At 37.1% G+C, this 25,036-nt stretch overlaps 1 protein-coding gene across 9 annotated transcripts in view; it reads left to right on the top strand.

The window, feature by feature from the left end:
* Nucleotides 1-25,036, top strand: part of LOC117233046 (teneurin-m) — a 650,776-nt gene that overhangs the window by 543,643 nt on the left and 82,097 nt on the right. The window contains exon 2 of one of the 9 annotated variants that reach the window (XM_033492951.1): nt 14,396-14,468. The exons of the other annotated variants lie outside the window; for them this stretch is intronic. Coding sequence (XP_033348842.1) covers nt 14,432-14,468 — 37 coding nt within the window. The 5' untranslated portion in view covers nt 14,396-14,431. The remainder of the gene's footprint in view (nt 1-14,395; nt 14,469-25,036) is intronic. 9 annotated transcript variants of the gene reach the window in all.

Raw genomic sequence — 25,036 nt, 5'->3', positions numbered from 1 at the left:
ATCCACATTTTTCTTTTCCTTTTATATAAATACAAGTTCTGAAGCAGTATTGAACGATCAATGCTCGTTCTGCGTTTTTACGTTTTCGTTCAGTCGCGTGAATGTCTCGTGGGACTCGAGCTCTCCTCGTAACTCGGCGTTGGAATTTTGAGTTTCATGAACAGAGAACGAGAGAGAAGAGAAAGCGAGAAAGAGGAAGAGAAAGAGAGAGAGAGAGAGAGAGGGCGAAATAAAGCCCTTTAACTCATCACGAACTCGATTCCACAGAACGACAGACGGAACTTCGACTTGGAACGGATAATTGGACGAAATTGAACACCGTTTGACCGCTTTCTCCGGAATCAATCCGACAGACTGATGGACGTTCTTCGAGCGAGACCAGGCTTTTCGAAAAATATTGAAAAATCGACGCGTATTAAAGGACAAATGGAAATCGTTATTCTGACGATGTTGAGAGATTGAAACGGGATTGTTCTTGTTATCGATTGTTCTTTGTGGAAAGTTTTAGATTTCGTATGTTGGTAAATTGATGAGTGATTGCCTGTAGTGTCGTATATTGAAGTTACAGGATGAATCATTGCGAATAAAATGGCGAATGGTTCGAACGTTCTAATATAATAATTGGAATTCAAACGTATTTGCTAAATTTGTATTATTTAGAAGACAAAGATCGTTCTGTTTTCGTTATGAATTTTTCAATTTACAAATCTGTCCATTTCCCATCTCTCTTTTCTCAAATTACGTCAAAGTTCTTCGACGCGAAACGTCGCGTCAATTAGTCCATTTATTAAACAAGTAGCGCTAAATCTCGCCCTCCTTCAACGCGGAAAGAAAAATATCTGCGCTGGCGAAGAAGCTCGCCCTCGTCTCGTCCTTCTTCATTTGTAGCTTTTCACTGAACAAGGGGCCTTATAAATCTAATACTTCGTTCGGTGCGAGCCGGTGTTGCGATATTTTCCCCGTAACCAAACGTGCAGACGGGTGGCTAACACCATGCAACACAGGGGAAGGAGGCAAGCAGACTGCACGAAACAAGGAGAAAATCACGACGCGAAGAAGAGAATGGGGGGTGAAACCGGAGGAAGGCGGAGAAAGAGACGCGTCAAAAGAGAGACGCTTAATTTCCTGTCGCGCGCGCTTTATTTCATTAAAAAGTCGTCAATAATATTACGTTAATTACATGGCCGTGTATGCGTGTGTACAACAGCAGTTATACACGCTAGCTAGGAAACACGAAGCTAGAGAAAGCTTCGTTCGAACGTTCGTCACTGGTTTCTGGCTGATTCAATGCCATGTTGTTTCCTTGCTTCTTCCTACCATCTTTAATTTCATTTCTTTCTTTTTATGATACAGAGTATTTCGATTGTATGTTTCCTTTAGTTTTTCGTTTGTAGCTTGATTGATTTAAGCACAAACTATGGAGATTTTTAATATCTCAAAAGTATACATAGCAAATTCATTGTGAAATTTTACGACGATAAATAAGATTAGATCGAAAATGATTCGAAGAAGCCAACAGAATTAATTTTTACTGTCTGAGTCTTTAACAGTTTTTTATTATGTCATTGCGGCTTAAAATCGAAAAATTCGATGGAATGACTTTTTTTTTTTTTATTTAATTTCATTGATTCGAAAACATCAGTGCAATTTCCGTTGATCGTTAAAGTGAGAAAAACAAACTATTTTATTCCCTTACGACTTGTACTCTGACGTTAAACTCGCCATCAACGTTTCGGGAGATGATGGTGCACGCGACGCCGTTATCTCGTCGCTGTAATATCGCCGAAAGCGTCGCGTCTGCGATGCATTTTAAACGGTCGCAGCTTGAGGGCAAGGAGAACGCGTGAAACACGTGGAAGAACGTCGGAGGGCGAAAGTAAAAGCGACGTTCCGCGATGTAATCGGAGAAAATATAGCCGCTCCCGTGAATTACGCGCGGCGCCTCGCACTCTATAACAATTTAGACCGAATAACGGCGTTTTTATTAAAATACTCGACAACGCGACTACGCTACCGTTCAAAAGTATCCGGTCGCTTACCTATTTTTTTATAAGACGTTACTTTACCTTGCGAAAAGTTCACAGATTGTACAAAGAAACTGGGAAAAACTTTCGATTCGTGAATCATGTTTCATCATCGAAACGAATAATATTACTAAATAGACTGTGGATAAATATTTATGAAGATTAAAATTTTTGTCGTCACAACTAAAAGATTGGAATCTCAGCAGAGAGTTTTATCACTTTCAAATATTTAAAAATTAAAGGGGGAAAGTAAAGAGGATTAAACAGATAAACGTGTACATTATTAATTAACAGTCATACGTATTAGCACCCTACAGCCATTCTTAACGACCATAATCAGTACAATTTTGTAACTGACAGTATAGGAAAAAAAGAGATGCCTGCAAGAATACTTAAGAATTCGATTTCAAGTTGCGAATCATCGCATTGTAATAAGTGACCCGTAACGATCATCCTTTCTTCATGATCGATCACGATCGTCGATGAATATCGCAGGATAGGATAATTAATATCAAAGTTATGAGTTTCGACATGCTCCTCGAGCGTTATCCTATAACATCCAAGATTGAAGATCGACTATCCTCGATACTCCGTGCACTTCACTCTTAACGCTCCAGTTAATTAATTCCGATTTAAAACATCGATTACAAGCAAAGTACTCGGTGTTTGTTCGATTCGAAACAATTCGCGTTAAATCGGAGAAAATTTTTTCCCTTGGAAAAGCATATTAACCGTTACGTGTCACGAGAGCTGGTATAGTTTTTTGTTGCTTCAGCGAGGTTTCGTGTTAAACACGCTCCTGCTTAATGCTCTAACTGTGTTATAAACAAGGAACGTTTCTACTAAAAGAGAAAATAATTTGTCATTCTGAAATAATTTCATTTGGACTGAAATATCGCCGCATGAAACATTCTGAGAGATTTTATGATACATTTTGATACATTTTTGATATATGACGACGTACCATGGAGTTTCTAGCAAGATCTTTTAATAAAATCGTTTATAGAAATTCTCTTTTCAAACAATTTCTCTGTTCCATTCTCGTATTACATTAAATTCCGAATTTTTAGATTTTAGGCGAAAGAAAAATATTGTAGGGATGTTGTACCAATAGGAAACATCTTTCTTCGGTGTTTCCTGTTTTTTTTTTTTTTGCGTACGAAAGAAGTCTCATTTCCACCTCTCAGGAGAGTTTCAGTAAACCCAGTTTTATATTGCAAATTTGAAATTTTAACCCAGCAGAGTTTGCAAATTTTTTCACAACTTTATGAATTTTTTAAACTTCCTGTAATCCTTTTGCAGATACACTTTTACATCTGTAAAAACCGATGTGAAAACAGAAGAAGAATATATTTCAGTTTTCTATCCCTCTAACTCGAAACTTCAAACTTTCAAGGAAGAAAATAGACAAAGTAAAAGAAACCTGGTATCATCGATATAGCGAATGAGATGAAATGAAAATATAAATGAAATTTTCTTAACGTCGTACCATCCATTGAGTCACCATTTTGTATGAAATTCGTTTCTGCTGTAAGGGCTTCGGGTAATCCGTAATAGGAGCATCCACCGTACGTTAATCTACTTTGGTTCAGCAGTAATCCTTCGAGACTTAATTGAAAAGCTCGATCAGAAAATTTGCTTTAATAATAGATTCTATTTTTCGTTTAGAAATATCCTATCCGTATTTAATCACGCTTGATCATGATTCATTCACCTAACTGTATAAAATCCAATTACTCTTTAAAAATGAATACCATAGTTCAAGCTAATTTTGCGAAATAAGCACGATTGTTCGCTTCGGTTCAGTTTTCATTCGCCTAATACTTTTAATTATTTCTCTCGAACTGTCAGGCACTGATCTAGAGACGATCGTGCCCTATAATGAAAACAGAAATGCTCGGCAACTGCAGATATATCTGCTCTCTAATTAAGGTTAATAATTATGTTCAGAGAAAGCCTGCCCCAGATCAGCTCCAGGGGGCTAAACCGTTCTCTCTCACTCTGGCTCGACCCAAAGCCTGATTGATGCAACTGTAATGGCCTGGCAATTATACAATGAATTACCAGTTCGTTGATAATATCTGTATTAAGCTCGAAAAAGACGGACGCTAGTGGAATATATAATAGCATTATTTAAATAAGGGACGATAGAACGATGAATAACTTGTATTGTAAAATTTAAACAACTTTTAAACAAGGAAAAATGTGAATAATGAAAGTAACGAGAAAAAGCATTGCTCCGTTGTTCACATCTTAAGCATTCGTGTAATTGGAGCTTATTAATGTTTGGATAATAGAAATTCAGTTATAATCTCAACAATCAGCTACTGACGGCAAGTAAAATTTCATTCTTATAAATGAAATGCAGTTCAGATATTCTAAATAAAATCTCATCTGTACAAATGAATTTCAAATAAATAGAATCCTATCATACTCGTAGCGCATTTTCCAACACTTTGAACTTACGAAGTAAGTCAGGCAGATGTTCACCGAGAAGAAAGCGGATAAAACTGGGGGGCTACGTATAACCTGAACAGCAAGCAGCACGAACGTTAAAAAAAAGAGAAAGAAAAGAGAAGACGAGACAATGTACGAAATCTCGCAATAAGATGCAACCGGAGATAAGCTAGGACCCCCAAAGAGACTTCTCATGGAAGGTCGAGTTATTATTACGAATGACAGAGTTTCCGTGGTGCCAGGTGCCTCTGACAGATCAAAGAGATCAACCATCGTGATCTCCGAAAACGGGTACGTATTATTTTTCTACAGTGGAAAGGAGGAAAAGGAAAGACACCTTCTGTGATATTTCGCGTCTGTTCTCCCTCTTTATCTATATTTTGCTCGATGTCTGCTCGAGGTCGATCGAAGAACACGAAAAGCTGTTGGCTATGCTGTGCTCTGCCTGTCCACACGTGTATCCTCTCTTTTGTACCACGAAAATTGGGACATCGTGTTCTGGTCAGGCACGATGCAACCAATCGATAGCTAGCGACCTGTGTACATGGCCATTCTCACCTTTCTGCGGGCCGTTCTCCTTTTTTAACGAGCCAGAAGAACCACTTTGTCCTCGAGGATGTTCCAGTCAACGATCCAGCTCGGAGAATTTAAAGTGCTGCCTTCGTGAACGTGCTTTTCAGTCTCGGATTTATATGATTAGCATCGGTTTAGTTTTGAATGAAAATGTTTGAACCGTGCGAGAGTGTTTATTTAATTGCTATCTCTGCTTGTTTTGAGGTTCGTGTAACGTTTTACTAGTTGCGATGTATCACGACGATAGAAACGTATTTTACCATTACCTGTCTGTGAAATGATACGACACGCACAACCAATCTTAACGAAATTGATCTTAGATCGAAGACTGGCAAGTAAAAGCAATGATAGGTTAGATGAATTGAAATCAAAACTATCACCATCGTGCTGCAAACAAGGCGTCAATTTATGGTTCAACTCACAAAATTGACAAATTTGCTGTATCTCGTCCCATTGAAGTTCGTCCACAGAATTTTCTGACAGTTTTGATTGTTAAAAACGGGAAGTAGTACTTGAATTTTATGGCCAAGAATGTTATAGCTTTTTCTACTGTTTGAGCCTCCAGATAGCGTATTTTTACGATTCTAGATTTCGACGCGGCTTTGCTAGACTTTACGACTTTAAAACAAACAATCTACGATGTGTGCGCTATATTTCCCCCTCTCTTCCCCTGCTGACGCCTGAGAATTTTGGGATTTATGTCTCCTGTCAACGATAACGAAATCGTTCCAACCTATATGTATTATATACATCTTGAGCTCCGAAAATATTGCGTTTAGTTGACAAGAAGTTATTGATCATTAATAAATATTGCATAATGAGAATGCTTCGTGAAAACAACTTTAATAACTTCCGATAAGAAAATCTCCTCTAAGAAATACATCATATCGATAACTTAAATTTATCTTTCTGGTTTGAAGTTTAGAAGTCTATAGTCTGAAATAAACTCCAGAAAAACTATCCCAAGCACTCGTATCTTTTCTTTTTCTAATATTCAATATATTTTTCCTCTCTTGTTTTCATCAACTACTTAACTCACATTTATATAAATTGTAATACACAAAGCTATCAACTATGCAATATATATATATATATATATATATATATATATATATATATATATAATTCCAAACCCATGAACGGTTTAAAGAGGATACGAGTTGCAACCTCCAAAAATGAATTCGATCTATGCCAGAGTTTACAAACGATATTTAAGCTTCTTCGCCTTTCTTTTACAAAATGTCACGTTACAGTACACTAAGAGAACTATAAATTAATCAGTAACAGCACAAGCTCCCAATAATTCATTGCAACCCTCTCAAACCAGAACCTAAATCCTGATACATCGAAGGACCACCAAGGAACTTTGGACATGACGTAACAATTTAGACTGCCCCGAGTGTCGTGTTTCGAATAACAGTCACGTGTACAAAAGAATCGCATCGGAAACTCAAGAGCAAGAGGGGAAAGACAAATTATAGGAAAAGCACGTTCGCAAGGGCGAGAGAGAAGTTAGATCTGTTAGTTTAGGGCTTGGCTCGGAAGAAACACGACACCGAGCGTTCAACAACGTTCTCGAGCCATTAGCTATTTACGGAAACACCGCTGCAAATGGGGCGTTCGACAATTTTCGTTTTCGTCCCGTCGACGGAGAACTGGATGAAAGAACTATAGAGCTTTTTTTTCAGCTCTCCCGAACATCCGAAAGAGCAGAATATCAAACCATGGGTGAAAGGGTTGCGACGAAAGGTTGCTTCTTTTATTTCGGGACTCGCGTGGAAAATCGTACGTAACGATTGCCGTTGAGAACCAAGAGGATGGCCTCACCCTCTTTTTTCAACGTATCGACCTCCTTCCTTTCCTTTTCGCCTTCTTTTTCTTCTATTCTTCCACCGTTTTAACGCTCCATCGCATTGGAGTCGAGACAGTTGTACCGCGCGACGAAAAGAGCCGTGCAGCTTCCCGACTATTTTTCTTACGGCCATCGTCGCGGTAATTAGCACCGCGTACGCGTTTCTTCGAAGGGAATAAGCTTGACGAGAGTTGGAAGCGGGATAAAGCAATTAGTCGTGGTGTTTTGGAAAGAGCTCGGTGTAAATCTGTCCGATGTTTTACATTTGGTGTGGTTTCTACCTTTACAATTGGTAGGAAAACGTTGCTGAATAATAACATAATTTTTAATTCACGACATTGGTCAGAATTATATAGCAAAACTATATACATATACTATAGTTATCAACTTACGCTGTTGATCGAAAGTAGTATAATTTATACCGCAACTTACACTGCTGAAATCACTTTCTCGATTGTTCAATAAACGACATCCCTATAGCGATGTATCGATCAGAAACCTGCGCAATGATATTTTCGCAAGTGATACAACGTAGTTACGTATTAGAAGGGACAGCGGTCGTTCGATCCTCTCTTTTTGTCGCCTGGGTTTGCTCATAAATTTTTCAGGAAGCAGAGTGGTCCGATCGCGTGCGCTAATCTCGCAAGCAGATGCCACGCGATGCTTCGCAAAACCGATTACGGAGACTCTGACAAGAGAGAGTGGATCGGTCGTGTGTCGCGCCGGTAAAGAGACCTATGGAGGATGAAAGTGGTACTTTTATATCCATCAAACTGCCTATAAACCTGGCTACGGATAAAGCGACGTCCTTTCTAACACGGCTGGCCGCTCTTTTTCATCGAAAAGGACACTCGGATACCGTGACTAAACGGATTCCTCTCTTTTTCCCGGAGATCGTCGGTTTCATTGTTGAAACGTATGCACGCAACGCGATTACCGACCATAACTGACGTGACCTAAATACGTGAAGATATTTTCGGGATCGTATATATAAGAGACATTCTTTGTTCTTCGCACGGTTGCATGGTATGTAACTATATCGGTGGTGCCTCGTTAGGTTAAAAAGGTGTACACTCTCGTTCAAAAACATTGCCTTTGGTTTTATACAGCTAAGATGCGATAAATCAAATTATCAAACAAACGATCAACCGATTACGATAAATGGAATTACGATAGAAAGTTAAATAACACGAGTACCAGAATCGGTTAAAGCAACGATCGTGAGACTTGGTGGATACGAATTGAGGAGGAAGAATTTTACTTTATTAGAGAAAAACGAAAGAATAATCACCGTTGAATCTCAACGAGACTACCAAAAATTTCGCCAAGCATTGATCATTTATGTCGTAACGTGTATTCATCTTGTTTTCTCCGTTCATACAATGAATATAGGAACAGGACGAATGTAGTACATATGTTACAACTAAACGTTACAAGCCGATACCTCAAAATTTCGATTTAAAATTGAAAGCATTTCATAAACGTTCTATAAACAATCGCCGTGAAGTAGCCAATCAACGAATAGTTAGAAAATCAATAAAAAAACAGGATAGTTTGTCAATACGAGAAATCAAGGAACGTATTTAATCTTATTGTCAGTTAACAAACAGAAGGATTGTTCGCGTGCGTAAGTACGTAGCTTGTCAATAAGCCTCGTTTAAACGGTTACGTGCCTTCGTACGGCTTGTCGTCGAATTAACGTCGATTAGTACGTCCATTAGGCAGACGTTGAACCGTCGTCATCATCGGTCAGCCAGCGTCAATGCAATTGCGAGGTCAAGCTAGGATTTGTATCGAGAGCTTACCTATAATTTGCTTTCGTCACTATGCGGGGGGTCGTTTCCGATTCCGACCCCGACAGGAGATTTAAACACGAGCTACTCAAATATTGAACTGCGTCCTGTTTCTTATCGTTGGAGGGGGTTGTGTATACTTCATGCGCCCCCAGGAAGCGGCTCGATACTCGGGGTGGGGTAAGAAAGAAGGTAAATAGAACTGCGATACTTTCGCTAACCCGATGCTTCTTTTTGTGAAAGAAATTGCTACTTTGTTACTGTATTGTGCTATCGCAAACCTTTTACGATATTTTATTAGTAGCACTCCCGACGCTAATTTGTCGAAGAAATACAATAGTACCAAACTTGAGAGAAAAGATTCAATAATATTCTATTAAGTTGGTTATAAGATTATCTACATTTTATCGAACAAAAATGATGAAATCTATCCAATGAAGTTAAATTATTTCGTTCCTCTATAAATCCTGCATAAAGTTCCTCTATCAATATCTTCTATCAAAAAGTTCAGGTATATTTCTTACATGTTCGAAATAATTTCTATATCGTCTTTTGTAATCCATAAGGTAGTGAAAGATAGACGAACTTATTACTTAGTCCAATATAATTTCAATTAAATATTCTATAGCATTCTATAATTTATATTAAATATGCCAATTCTAATCACTGGCAAACATCATTCCAAACACATCAAACATCATTTCAACACACCTACCCTAACAACCTTGCCATCTAACTTCAAACCAAAGCACTCTCGCCCAATATCTCTTAACACGAGCATCGTTTCTTCACTGTCAAAATATCTGGCGAAGACAGTGATCCTCGTAGCTTTAAAACTCTGCTTATAGCATCGGGGAGGATTAATGGAAATGCACGTCCGACCGGAGGAGACGATAGACGTATGAGAAAGAGCCGGGGGCTCGGTTCAGGATTGATAAAGGCAGCTTTTAACCCTTAACTGGTATTCCGGCCTGGTAACGATGATATATGACGTGGCAGGATCACGCCTGACCTTGATAGCTGCCGGAACGAGGATAAACGGGACTATAGCTTTCGTTTCATCGGCATTCTCACGCGTTAAATATCGATCGTTTGATATATACGACGTCGCTTCGAACGCGCGTTCTTGTCCGCAACATCGTCCGATGGTTTGTCAGATCGCTATCACCACTGAAAGACAAGCCGGTCATTCTGTTCGACGCTCGATGCACACGATGCTCCACGCGACGATGAAGTAATTGTCGATCCTCCAGGAACAGGTAGATTATATACGCGTGCACGCGTATTCAACAGGTGTCGTGCTAAGAACCACCTCATTTCCTTTACTTTTAGTTTTCTCCTCCCTCTTTTTTGTTGTGCATAGTTGCATCAAACGCTTGCATGGGCTATTAGCGATGCAAAGAAATAAAATGTTGTGATTATACAGGGTGATTCTCCCGCTAGAGGCCTCACTGTACCTGAGCACACGCGAATATTGAAAATAATTCGAAGCTTCTAGAAAGAGAAGTTTCAGCCTGTATCGACTTTTCTATAAATACATAGTATCATAATCGAAGCTAAAAAATTTTAGTGACATGAAGAAGAAATGTCACTTATAGAAATTTAATTTTATCATATATCGTTATTTAGTTTTTAATAAAACAATTTAATGATTCAATATTGTGTATACGGCCACTCAGAGTAAATACTTTACGTAATTTGGCAATTATAATATTACCTTTATTTAGTATTGTAGTATCGTGGACGAGGAACCTGGGGGGTATTGGATGAATTGTAAACAAGCGGTTGCGGAACATGTGCGTGGTGGAGCTAAAACAGAAGAGATGAGGCTAAGACAAAAGACAAGGGGTTGCTAAAGGACATAAACAAATTAACAACAGTGTTAGTCGAAAAGTCAGAGAGTGTAAGTCGGGAAGTTAGGGAGTGCGAATTGCGTTGTCGAGAGAGCGTTGGATCCATGGTAACGAGAATTGAAAATTAACTATCTAGTTGCCTTAATTATAATACGTTATTGCGATTAGTTCACGTTAAACAACTATCGTTTCCTGTTTAATCAACATTTGTTTAATCCATTTGTTGTAAATAAACTAATTGTAATATATGATCCTACAGTATTATATTTAATCGTAAACTTAATATCTGCAATTACACGAAAAACGTAATACGTCACCGAAAAGGCATGTGTTTTAAAAGAGAGTGGCAAAACTGATGCGAAACCCAAGGGCAATTTCTGTGGAATGGCAGTTCTTCTATCCTCGCAATTTCCCGTGAACTAACGATCCCTTTTCGGCCTGTAATTATCGGTCCGTGGCATGAGTCATTGCGGTTCGGATTAGACTGTTACGCGAATCGATTAGCGATCTCGAGGCGAGCCACGATCATGATAATTCGTCGAGGTACCCGTCATTCTACCTGCTAGTAATGACCTTCGCCGGAGGGTCGAGTCATTCGTGGGAGGGTCGATCCTTCTCTTGAAGACGTATCCGATCCACGACCATGAGAAAATAATACCGGCGAAACTTCTCTAAATACTTTTTAACGAACAATCGCAACCTTGTTCCTGAATAATGCGGCTCGTGATTCACTTAGAAAATACAAACCCCCCGGGTATATGATTCTCTGCATCACCTTTATTACTGTTATGGAAATGATTCTTTATCGAAATGTTTGAAATTTCATGGGAAAGAAATATCTTCATTTCAAGAGGCATTTCAATTTTTATTTCAAAAGAGATTTGTCATTTTCATTTCTTTTTTTACACTTTTCGTTATGTGACTTGTTTACGGAATGTGAAAAAGATTGATAGAAAGATTTAAAGATAGGACGAGAATCGAGTCAAGACTAAGATGATAGGAAAGATTAGAATTTAGATTACAATTTCTTACATATTTCTATATTTCAAAAACAAGTGTTGTTTACTGGATATTTTGAATGGTAATGTAAATGGAATATTTCGCGTGTAAATTTGAATTTTATTTAAACAGCATAATTCAACCATTTTAAGCTTCCTGATAAATAAGCTAATATCCAAACCCGTAAAAATTAGAATAAAAATTACCAATTTCTCTCATCAACTTCTCAGCATCTTTCAACCGAAATCGAAGAGGAAGCAAATCGTTGAACGAGATGAAAACCGTGGACGTTCGCCGGAAAGCCAATTAACCGAGGAAGTAATTTTGATTTACGTTGTGCTGGCCCGGTAGAACCGCGGGCGGTATCCTTTATTCCCAGAGCTAACACTGCCACGGGAACCACTTTAAGGGGGATAAGTTATGTACGTGCTCGCGGTCACCTGCTACATCGGCCCTCGAGATGCTTTCGAAGCTCGTTGCGCGAGAGCAGGTGCATTGTGTGCGCTCGTCGTCGTTCGAACTTGAGGATCGCTTACGCCCGGCAACCCGCGTGCAACGAAATGTTCAAGCCGAGGCCGAAAACCGGCCGAAAGACAAAGGAGCCACGGGGGCTAGCGTAGTTGAAGCGTGCACGCTCTTCATTCCGCCTCTGACCTCGAGACTCCAGTTAACACAAGAGATGCCTCGGAATAATCGCACTCTGACTTTTTGCACGTCGAGTGTTTTCTCTTACACGTTAAGTGGAGGTTCTGTGTTCAGGTGAAGTGATTTTGTTAGGGAAAAATCGAGATAGGGGTTGCTTGGTTTCTCGAGCTTTGACTGATAATGTTTATGTAATTTTATATTTCTATATAACTAAAGAAATTCATCTGGTGAAGATTTCAGAATATTAGGAATGTTGTGTTATAATTGGAATTTTTATGTAAATTCATACTGTTGTGATCGATGGAATCTCCCAGAAAGTCAGTTAAGAGATAGATACATATTTCAAAATGCAAATAAGAAACCAATTGAGGAACGAAACATTTCGACGACTAATACTATTCATCTACAAATTCGTTATACATAATACATATTATACACGATATACATGTTATTACAAGTATTATAATACTTTTAGAGACATTTAAATTCGCTTGAAAGATTCATTTTTCGATCCATATTTTCTTAAAGCGCCGCTAGTACCTTCCTCGAATATTTAACGCGCGGCTTGCACCGTTTTCATTCCGTCGCGGTAGAGAAGGAACCTCTTACCGCAAAATGAAAAAGCCACCCTCTTTTTCACGCGGCAAACCCGCGGGAGAACGCGCGTTCGTCTGAATTTTTTTGTCGCGCCATTGTGGTTATTCGCAAAGTGCAACACGGCAACACGCGCAAGAGGGTTCACATCCTGAATGTAGGATGGGGGAGAACCAGACACGAATTAACATCGCCAGGGGTTGCGTTTTAATCTGAGGTGTGTAGAATTCGCTCGCATGAGTGACAAACTCTTTCCACCGGACACGATACGGATTTAGATTGTCTTAGTACATATTATTGCTATTATTATTACGATTGTTATCAAGGCACACAGTCATATTGTCATTTTGTAAATTAGTGCCTTTTCTTATTTATTTTTGTTACGACTCTCTTTAATTTGCGAGTTTCTTCTTTATGTGCACGTATTATGAGTCTCTCTCAGCAGCCAAACTGGTTAACTCCACCTTTACATGATACAATAGAATTTATAAATAAATGCAGGCAATTAGTAGATTATGGATTTTTATGCAAATTTAAAAATTCGTTTTACGTATTAAAAGTTATAATGTATAATGACTTTTTTACGTTTATGTATATTATATGCATTCTGTGCGTTTTTGCGTCTGTAAATTTTTCATAGATGCATAAAGATCCGTAGTCTAATAATTAATATCCATGTGAAAGAACAAAAAATTTGTTTATCACTAGGAGGTACTATAAATAATCACAAGATTCAGCGTCATTGGGGCGAGAACGCGGCGACTAGAACCTCTGTCACTCTACGTCATAGCATTCACCAACCCTAAAGATTGATGGTGACAGCGCAGGGGTAGGTCCAGTCATCGATTTGGGAGAGGAAAGTTTAAAGTTTCTCTCCCAAACACGTATTGCCTCTTAAATACACTTAAGCTTAACAGTCATTTTTTGCGTGGGTAGTGGAGATTTAACATTTTTACTGGATACACGTTGATGACGAAGAATGTTGGTAAAGCTATATAGGTGGTCTCGAAGCTTTCAGTGATTTTAGTCTTGATCTAAAATACTTAGCCGAAGAAAGAGGTCTGAGATGACTGATTTAAGATGTAAGGAAAGCATTTCTAAATATTTTTCATTATTGACAAAGTCTATTCGCGAATGAGGTTAAGAAAAATGGTAATAAAAATTGTATGTTCATTTGGAATCTTTACGAACCGATAAAATTTAGTTCTTTTTTTATTAGAATTAAATTTAACAAGATTCAACCATTAATTGCCAAGTTTGATCAAACTTTATTTATTGATAATTATCCACATTTCTGCGAATATTCGTCATGTTAAATCAAACAAAAGTTGTTCTAGGAAATTTCACAAAATGTAGCAATTGATATCGCAATTTTTCATTCGCACAAATAATTTTTTAGTTAACTAGAATTTCAATCATATTTTAATAATAATGGACACTAATGAATTCTAGCGAAAAGTAAGCAGTAGTTTCGAGGAACGTTTTGAAAATGTTTTATGACAAAGTTAGAGAGAAATTGAATGAGTTGGTAATTATATCACTCGTATTGTATTTTAATTTCTATGTTTCATCTTTAATTAACGAATGGTTTCTCTTTTGTTTCAGGTACGTACACACGATTTTAACATACGATGCACACTGATGCGCTCCACTAATACAGACACGGACGAGACGTCGTGTAAGTAAATTTGAAGGATTCTATACGTTCACAGGCCTCCTCTTTTTTTTATTTTCTTTAAATCTTTTCCCTGATTCTGTACATTTTCCTTGTATTTATGTATTTTTTTTATTTGTTACTTGATAAAAATTTGAGATTTAAAAAAGTATGGAAATATGGAAGTTATCGGTTGAAATATTAAAGAAATTTAGTATGAGCCATTAACGTTGAACGAAGAATATTATCAAAAGTTTTCTTCGCTTCATTTAGCATTTTACACTCGAATGGTGGGTAAATCTAGATCTTTACTTTCGTAATATATTATAGATCGGGCGTAAATATTGCGGATATTAGAGCGGAAATGATACATTTTTCAAATACTGCAGTTTCTCTAAAGACATCGAACGTCGAATTTAAAAATTTGTGAGATAATCTATACACCATATGTATTATGTCTTCAGCATTAAATCTTTAACTTTCAACAATCTGTATAGATACGACGATCGAAAAATTAATATTAGAAGCTTGTATAAATACTGTAACTTAATTAATTAGAAAGAGAATTTCTATTTTTTTACATTGCAACATTGAAAATCATACATTACCTATATTTAAAGCAGTCCAAAATTTGGACGTCAACAACTTAGTATTAGAATAATAATATCTAACTAATATACATATAATAAATAATAATATTTATAGAAATATATAAATACAATAAAACAATAAGAAGTAAAACGCGTACTAAAAAAACAAATGAATGACATAATGAAACGATTACACATTATTTCATCATTGACTACTCATAGAATAAATGAACATAAGAAGACAAAAGCACATACACTTTAAATCTAAAGCTCTAATTTCAGCCCTTTGATATATGAAAAGCGACAAGAATAGAAATAACTTCGAAGATCACATAATCTCAAGCTATATTTTATATAACATCAGTACCAGATTTCTCTTTCTAAGAACCATCCTCATACGATCATCTGGTTACCTTGTTTATTTATGAGTCGTTGAAACATCGACCAATGATTTTCCAAGGTTCGCGCAAACGAGTTTCATCTCCCACGACATGTGGTTGAGCCGGTCGCTTTAATGTTGAAATGATTTTACGGTTTTAACTTAGCCCTTGCCGTATCCCTGCTTCGATTTCTTTTTAAGTTTCTCGGGAACGTCAGAATTCACGACCTAATGTCTTTTTAATTGACAAGAATGATTATTCGATGTACTATCCCGCTTGCAAGCTGATTTCCTTCTTCGAAACAATTTGTAATCGTTCGTGGGATTGTCAGTTTTTTGAAATTCAATATAAATTCAATACCATTAAACCAAATATATTTGCTGTGTTTCCCACAAAACTACAAAACATTCTAAAAGGATCCGAAAATATCAATCAAGGTAAATTGCTTTTTGTTATTCCCCCTTTTTATATTTCTCTTTAAGAAATCAAGAATATTCATTCAATAAAAATTATTCAATAAAAAAAAGAGGAGGACAATTTTATTAGCAATAATCTGACAAGCCAATTGTCATTCATTTTCTTGATATACACAAAAAAAAAAGAATAAAATAAATAACCTATAAATACTACAGGCTTCTTATCATAATAAAAGTATAAAAGAATATCTTTCAAGACTACAGATTTAACTTTTTCTTCTCGAAAAAAAGAACATATTGAATGAAGAAACGTAGTTAGATGCAAAGAATTCCGAGAGGTTACTAGATCCACGTGGCTGAGAAAGCAGGGCCTTTCTCGCAATATTATTCTACGTTATGTTTGAAAGGCGAATAAAGTCCACTTTCGAGGACATCGAGCAAGGAATACAATCGAGCTAGCACTTCCGCAACAAACCATTGTAGGCTAAAAGGGCGAGCCTCTTTAAATCTGGCCTGCTTTATAGAGAATTTTACCTGCTTTCAATCGACCATTTCACATGAACGTTTCGCTATGTTAAATCGAGTACTGAAGCTGTTTGTGCAGCCGTCCCGCGTTTATCCGAACGAGAAATCACCTGGAGAGTCCAAAGACGTGTCCTTACTCAGTGTTTATCGAAGCAATTTTCTGCTAACTGAGCCAAAATAGCCCCATTACGAATGTCCAAACCACTTTTCTGGTATACTTAACCCTCACTTTGTTTATCTTTAACTCCTATAATTATAATTATCCTGATTAAACTATATTAGTAGAAGTAGCTATTTGAATAATTTTGGGAAAATTGGAGATTTTTGTTCGATGAGCTTAAGTAGCCGTTGTTTGTATTGTTGTTTTTGAAGATTAATGGGGGAAAAGCTTATGGAAATGTATAATTTATTATTATTTAATGATTTATTCATTTAAAGTCGCGCTTAAATGCAGAATGTTTTATTTATATTTCCGGACAATATGAAAATAAGTTACTGAAATAAAAATAATTTTTGTGTCAGCTCAACAAATTCAGATTTGCACAGCTTAAATGCGATCGTCGCATGACAATGCAATTTTCCTTCGCTATTAGAAATCGTGAGTAGCGTAACAAAATTTTTCTCCTACATTTCGTTTCCATCCTATTCTACAAACTTAATTTATCGAACATTCTTATATCGTCTATCCAACACAATATCTTACAATCGAACGTAAATGTGGCTTTTAATATAATCGGGACATAGCAGCTATCGTTAATAGTGAAAAGTAAAAAGTAGAATAGTAAGAAATTCGTAAGTCGTCAATGAGCAATTGAGTAGAATAGTGACGTTGTATCGTATCGTATTACAATGCGTTATGTTTTCACATCATCTTCATATTATTATTATTATTATTATTATTATTATTATTATTATTATTATTATTATTATTATTTGTACGCAAATGTATACATATATCTGTCTAACACAGGCAAATATAGTGTCAATCGAGTTGCATAACTTAAAAAGCAGACAACAACTGCTGTGGAAATGCTCCGTTATTCGAAGATAAACGACACGCGATTCACTTTGACTAGTGTGTTCGCTTTACACGAGCGAATGAAGGCGATAATCAGATTTCTGTTGGCGTAATCGTTTCGCCCGGCGTCGAAGCTTTCCAGCGAACTATCGCGGCTCTCTTCGTTAAGGTGGAATGAAAGCTAACGCTATTTTCCAACAACTAACAGGGTGGTCTCGTCACAGACCAATCAACCGCTGCTCGCTTCCGAATAGCCCCTTGAGGTACCTAAAATTACGAGGTCCGAGACTGGGCTTGGCCTATCGGTCTCCTAACGACTCAATTTCCCATCCACTATCTCCTATACACTCATCTACTAGTCGTCCTCATTCTTCGTTGTTTGTTTTTCCAATTTTCCGCAGAGCCGGTAAACAGATAGAAAAAGATAGATGGAAAATGAAAAGAAGGAAGTCGTTGCTGACAAAGGTATTTCTTTTGGATTTGGGTTCCCAACTTGTACGTTGATTCTTAATATCGCAACTTTTATTTATAGTTTGGCTCATCGCTTTACAATCGACTTAAGATCATACAATGTTGATATGAATTGAGAATGATACGTTTAGAATAATTTTAATTTAAAATAATACGCACACGATCAGAATAATATTAATTTCGAATGACATATCAATTATAATAATGACAAACGAGATAACGTATATCTTGTGGATCGCGAGTGTGTTAATGATGTAACACTGATTTTGAATAAATGAAAGAGAAAAGATGTAATATACAGGGAAGTCACGTATTGTTCGATCTCAAAGTCTTGAAAAAAGATTGAGGAACACTGTCCAAAACCAACGGTGTGACACTCGGAGGCTAAAAGGGACTAATTGTGTCTACGGAGAAATTAGGATTGCCGTCGAGGCGTACTTCAAACATCCTTTCCGAAAAGGAAGAGTCCCTTTTTCAGCTCGGACGCTAAAAGATATCCCTTCTGATAGGTAGAAAAAAAATACTGACCCAGCAGGAGACACGACGCGGCGTCTGGCGTCCAGGAGGGCTAAACCTCTATTGTCCTGTATTCAGGCGCCCCGTCAGGACTGTTTAGGCTTTAAATGCAAATTCTGAACGAGGACAATACCTGCCACGATTGCCAGGAACCGTTCGCTTTGGGTGGCAAACGCAATGTGTACAACAGACACCAAGTATATACATAGGGAATGTTGCGAAATGAAATCTTAGGTAGTCTGGACCCGTAAAGAAGAAACGATGCCGATCTTTAGGTTAAAGAGACCGGCGTGTGCACCACGTGTCACTGGTCACCGATAAACAGTAAACACATCCAGCTCCATAGTAGAGAAAGCAATTAAACAAAAATACAAAAATTCTGCATTTGCATTAACACGTTGAAATACGATGACTTTTATTAACATTGAAACCACTATTATCGAATTGAATTAATTGTTCTTTGATATTGGATTGTTCGAAAAACTCGTAGCAAATTTAAGAACGATTGAAAGGTATTGTATTTTTCCAGAATATTAGAATTTTATTAAATAATCAATGCATCACTTCTTTTATGATAACATCGTTATTTAATTTATAACATTTTACACTCAACAACATTTTATAACACTATTATAAACAAATATAAAGTGTCTAAAAATTAGTAAGAGTCACTATGTACACGATATATTGCGAAATGAAATCTTCTCTTGGAAGGAAATCTGTACTCGTCAGGAAGAAATGGTGGCAGTCTGTGTACCACGTGCAGTTCACCGGTGACCGGGAAAAAGAAGGCCGCTACGTGACGAAGAACAATCGTAGACAGATCCTGGAACAGATGGATCGACGATACCGCGACCTGAATCCGACCAGATGAAATCTGGTAACACTCGGCACGTTCTGATGTAGAATAAGAGAAAACCTATACAGTGTGCAGCTTTTTAAAGCTTGAACAGTTTCGTCACTTCTGCTAGATAACGAATTGTGCGGGCTAAAGAAAGCTGCAGGACACGTACCGGAAAAATGTTCGGTTGGAAGGATTTATTATATTTCATTTTGTAATAGTGAAGATTTGTACAAAGCTTGATTTTCAAAGTCATGGGATCTTGGGTTTAATCAGACGAGGTTGTATAAATCGATTTCATTACGCGGTGATGAATTTTTAGAATCAGTGTCTGTGAATGATGATTCGTTAAATATTTCCCATGTTTGGTTGTATTTGAAGAAAATCGTATTTTCTAAATCTCAGTTACTTTCTAATCTTGAGATAAGGTTTTTAAACACGTTCTTTGTTTACGTAGGATAATCTATTCAGAAAGCTAGAAAGTACATTTGTTGTTATGGTCACTAGCCAGGAACCTGTCCTTTTAAATAACACTCGAACCACTAACGATAACATAGGATTCCTCGAAGTTAACCCTTTTAGAACACTAATTGCTTCTAATGCACGTTAACTTTGTGATTAGATAATATAGCAAGTTCCCAGAAAATTTTCAGATAGCTCTTTCCAAGTATCTATCCTAAAAATAATAAAGCTATACTATTTGAAGAAAATACACGTTTTGTCTTAAGAGCACAGAATATCATTTCTATTCTCGTATTTCGCGGCAAAGAATATTTTCTGAACTAGGCTGGACATCTTCACACTTTCCTCAGTCACAGCTGGAATTGTTTGCGTTAAGAAGTGTCGTGTTCCCTCGTGGTCCATCTGGATGTCGGGTCAGAGATCACGCTTCGGGTTCGCAGGATGTACAACTCGAACGTGACGTGATATTTTGTTTCCTTTAGATCTTCGCGTTTCTAATATACCGCTTTCTTATAGCCAGTTTAAAATAGAGCTGGACTACGCAATACCGCTATCGGTACGATATTTGGATAATTCAACTAACTACTTACTTATATAGGGTGGTCCGTCATGTTTATCGAGTGTTAAAATTGCTTATCATATTTTTATCTCGTGATCTTCATATTTATCGATCAGTGGTATTGCAATAAACAAGTTAGTGATATTGTACAAAATATACCATATGCGAAATTTTCCAAAATATCCTACGAAATTGTTTTGAAATAATTTGTGCTGTTCAATAATATAGAACGCATTATTCTGTCAACAGCGTTTTCGAAATAAAAGAAACAAAGAACGGAAATATAGGTATAAAATATATTGAAATAACAATCACGATTTGAATTAATTCACTCGTTTTATCGTAACGTTAAACAATAAACCACGTATCGGGATAATAAAACATAAGAAATTATGTATAAAAATATCATAAATGAATCATTTTCAATCATTGGGGAAAAATAGTCACGTTATACAAAATATACATACAATACATCTCTTCTTTTTATCATTCTTTTAATTCTATAATACTTTCATGTTTTGTATTAAATGTATTATATTTTACTGAACGATAAATCATTAATAATCGTAGCGAAGCCTTATTCAAGAGTTAACAATCGGATTGTAGAAATCAAAGAGCCTTTTTGCAGAGTGGGAAATCCAAGGAAAGAGTTCTACTTTGAGTACGGGGTGCTAGTGATCGATGGCAGTATCGATTGGTATCAGGGGGCAATATCATACCCCAGGGATGTAATACAGCCGCACTTGGAGAAATTGCTAATCCCCCACGAACCCCGTTCCTTCGATACCCTGCCATGGTATTGCGTTTGTTGTTCGCTATATTTTGCTACACGCTGGAAATTTTCTTTACCCTAAACGATCATTTTCCTATAATATTTCCATGGCACTACTCGTTTATGGACTCTGATAAGACTTACAGTATCGAATTAAATGAAAATTAAGTAGCGCTTTTACTCGTCAATTTTTATAAATTAAGAGACATCAGTTATTGATTTATTGTTATGTTGAAGCTATTATTTAAAAAATTGCGGTATTATTAACGCGTTAAACTAACTACGTTTACGTGGTAAATTTTTTACAGTCTTTAATATAAATAACACTCGGACTTCAAATAGATTAACAACTTTCTGAAAATTTACCGAATGTCTAGCTGGGCAAATTGAAGTACAAATTAAATAATAATAATAATAATAATAAAATAATAATAATAATAATAATAATAATAAAAAGAAACTTTCTGAATATTCCTTAAGTTTGGAACATATGGCTAGCGTTTAAGTCTTCAGAAGCCAGATATTTATCTCGATGAAATTGTTATATAATATAATAGGCACGTACCTGGTGAACACTAGATGTTTATTAAAAGACTGTAAGTTCGTGCATATAATCCAAAGGATCTGTAACAATGCATTTCGCACTTATCAGTTGTAAACAGAGTTAATTTATAAAATTTGCTTGTGAAAATTCGTTTTATTATCGCGAAAGTTAATTTTATTATCAAACTTGTTAGTCGCTAAATGATCTATAAAAACTCACACGAAACTCATTAGTACCAAAAATGCCACACCTGTTGGAAACCATCTAAACTCTCTTGCCGAATGTTGTCTCCGTGGAGATCGGGGAATCTTTATCGGAATCCGCCCTATTCCCTTAGCACATTCGGATATCACTGTGGCTGACGTACGTGTGCGTTAATGCTCGGTGTTTTGCGTGGTTTGATAGGGGTGAGTGTCGGAAGAGGAGGGATTTAAGGACCCCTCTCTAGTATTCGCGCGCGTGCAATCGTCTGAGTATGCGTAGCACCGGTGAAATCTTCGTCACGCGTACGGCATAGCATAGGTGCGGGCCCCACGTCTCTGTTTTGGTCCGTGGAATCACGCAAACACCCACTGCGAATACCGAACGAATGCCTGGCATCGGCCGATGCGCTCCAGAAGGGTGGTAATCCGATCCGGTTTCCGGCAACTCGGGGCTTGCACCCCGTAAATTTCGTATTCCATCCGCCCGCGCTGTGTCTATCATTCGACTCCCTATTATCGCGTTTTTCACCCCTTTCTCTTTATCTTCTACTTCCTCCTTCCTATACCTCAAGCCTTTACAGCCATGAATTCAACCATCTTAGCTCTTTACAACCTAGATTTTGCTCATTTCTATCCTAAAATTTCAAAAATATGTGAAGAATATATATAGTATATTGTCAAGAAAGTCCAGTTTCGCAATAGGAAGAGCAATTGGAAAACGAAAGAAACTACAGATCCTGCTAATACTATTATGAATTAACACGTTGAATTAAATATCGTATTATATAGTCACTAAAATGTGCTAAATGATCGATTTGTTTGTTACAAGTGTCACAGAAAATTAATAAGATGTACAGATGCCTGTAGAAACTAAAGAATCAGAACGAATGGAATATGATTTTTGTTATATTTTTAGAAAAAGTCGACGACTTTGAATACTTGGAAAGTACAAAAATAGAAGTAAAAAGTAATTAAAGAAACATATAAATAGATAGAGGACCGTGTACGTTGTGCAATAGTGATCGTCGTAATACCCGTATTAAGAAGACAGTCTAAATTTGAAACCGCGGATCTGCCGGACATTTGGCCGAAGGTGGACTTAGCCCCTTTATCGAGCGAGAACATACGAATCGAGGGTTGTTGTGTAAATGGAGCGAGGAAAAAAAGGGAAGGTAATGCGTGAGATGTAATGGGAGGAAAGGAAGAGGGATGAAAAGTGTTTGGAAGGAATGTGTACTTTCGGGTATTTGATTGAGATTTGTGATATTGGGGTCGTTGAATTAAAGATACAGCGAAGGAATTGAGGATATGAAATTATTTGTGGGATGTGGAAGGCATCTCTGGAAGTAAAACTAATGTTTATACATATAAATACACATATATTACAGCCTACAATTTGAAAAGAAAGGAAAAATGATGATACAAACACTTTTTCTTAAATCTACTTCAGAATTAACATCATTTATGTCATATTCTTGCAATAAACGAACTTATGGCGGCAAATCGTTTGTTTCTTAAGAATTAATAGTTATTTTTATACATTAATCGTGTATTTGTATAATGAAATTAGAAAAGGAAAAAGAAAAAAATAAAATTAATCAGTTTCATTCCTGAAAGACTCATACGTAAATCATTGGTCATCGACACGTTTCTTACGAATTCCTGGAACTGAAAAAGCCGCCAAGTTCGTTACGTTCCACAACTTAAGAGCTTAAAAGATATTATTATCAAGGTATTCGTTCGATGATACCTTCTCGAGCCTATCAAGATTCGTCAAAACTAGTCGAAGAGCATTTTAAATTCAAAGAAGATGGGATGGATAGGATGACTGTCGAAGTAGGAATTTCGAAGTGTGTCTAATTGGTTGAAAACTTGTCACGCGGCATCGATCTCGATGCTCAGCTGGAGCTTGGTATGATTAATGGAACCAAAGGAAAAAAGAAGGAACATGCACCTCTAATGCGTTTCGCCGATGATCTAGCTTCACTCTATGACACGTAACTGCCCTTTCCAGATGAGAAAAAATTCAATATGCCCGAAACACACGCATCTATCGTTAAAGGGCCCTTTGTGTTGACAAAGCTTCTCTTTCAGCCTCGACATTAATTATAAATTACGACGTGTTTGGGGAAACATGTATTTTGAATACCAAATAAGGACTATAATTTACAAGTTAATACGGCTAATTATAACGACGACAGTAGAATAGATCGTTAGTAGCCGTATTTGTAGTTTAAACAGAATATCCTGGCACAAAAGTTTGGAAATTACGGTTGTCGTATCGAAGGAAGATTCTTTTGTAACTTCTCGTTTCATTTAACGTATGTAGGTTTAACCTAACTATCTTCTCGAATTTGTAACTTTCTATTTCTTTGCTTCAGAATTCTTCGAAATTCGAAAATATCGAGAGAAACATCACGTGGAGCTGTAAAATTAATCGACACAAATATATTATAACGATCCAAAAGAGTTAGTCATCGATTAAAGTTCTATGTTAATAAATTATCAGCTATGAATGAATCGTCGACACAGTCTAGAATTATTATAATTGCTCAATAATTTCAGGTAACCGCTCAACTAAGAAAAACACGAGAGAAAACAAAGATAAAAGGATTGTTTTAGAGTAACTAGAGTTACAGGAAAAAATTTGCACGACTTCCTCTTCCTATTCTTATTCCCAATAAACCATTTTTATTTAAATTTTCGGTTCAACATAAGGATTCCAAGTTCTCTTATTAAAACAACAAATTTCCATCTCTTGTAAATTTCAAATAACCATTTAATTCGCTTAAGAATTCTCCGTCTAAGAAAAACACGGAAGCGAAGAAAAATAAAAGTAAATTGCGAAGAAGGAAAAGAAGATAGCGTTTCGTTTACGCAAAGTCGGTCACCGGAAGCACTGTGTCGCGTTTCTCTCCTCTTGATGGCGAGAGGGACTACGAATTCAGCACGCATCGGTGCCTCGCAATGGACATCTCGTTCACGGAGCGGAGAAACGACACGACACGGTGTAACTCGTCACCGGTGGCATCGTACAAAGCTGACAGGGACGAAGAATGCCTAGAAGGGGAGAACACTTTTAACCGTGCGCGTTTGAATAAGTGTCCCTCTAATTCCTTGGAGCACCGCGACGACGCCCGAAAGTCAACGACATGACAAACACGTTTGCGTGATGCTTGCGTAGAAGTAGCATCCGGTCCGACCGTAACAGATGTCCCTACGAACCGAAAGTCCGATTAGTCCCGCTGAACACGCCGATTAACCGCGTAAGAACCATCGTTCCCGCTCGTTATGC

This window comes from Bombus vosnesenskii, unplaced genomic scaffold (assembly GCF_011952255.1).
Source record: "Bombus vosnesenskii isolate JDL3184/JDL3185 unplaced genomic scaffold, Bvos_JDL3184-5_v1.1 scf7180000013294, whole genome shotgun sequence".
Lineage (NCBI taxonomy): Eukaryota > Metazoa > Arthropoda > Insecta > Hymenoptera > Apidae > Bombus > Bombus vosnesenskii.
Note: the sequence above shows the minus strand (reverse complement) of the source record. Positions and strands in the feature narration are given on the sequence as shown.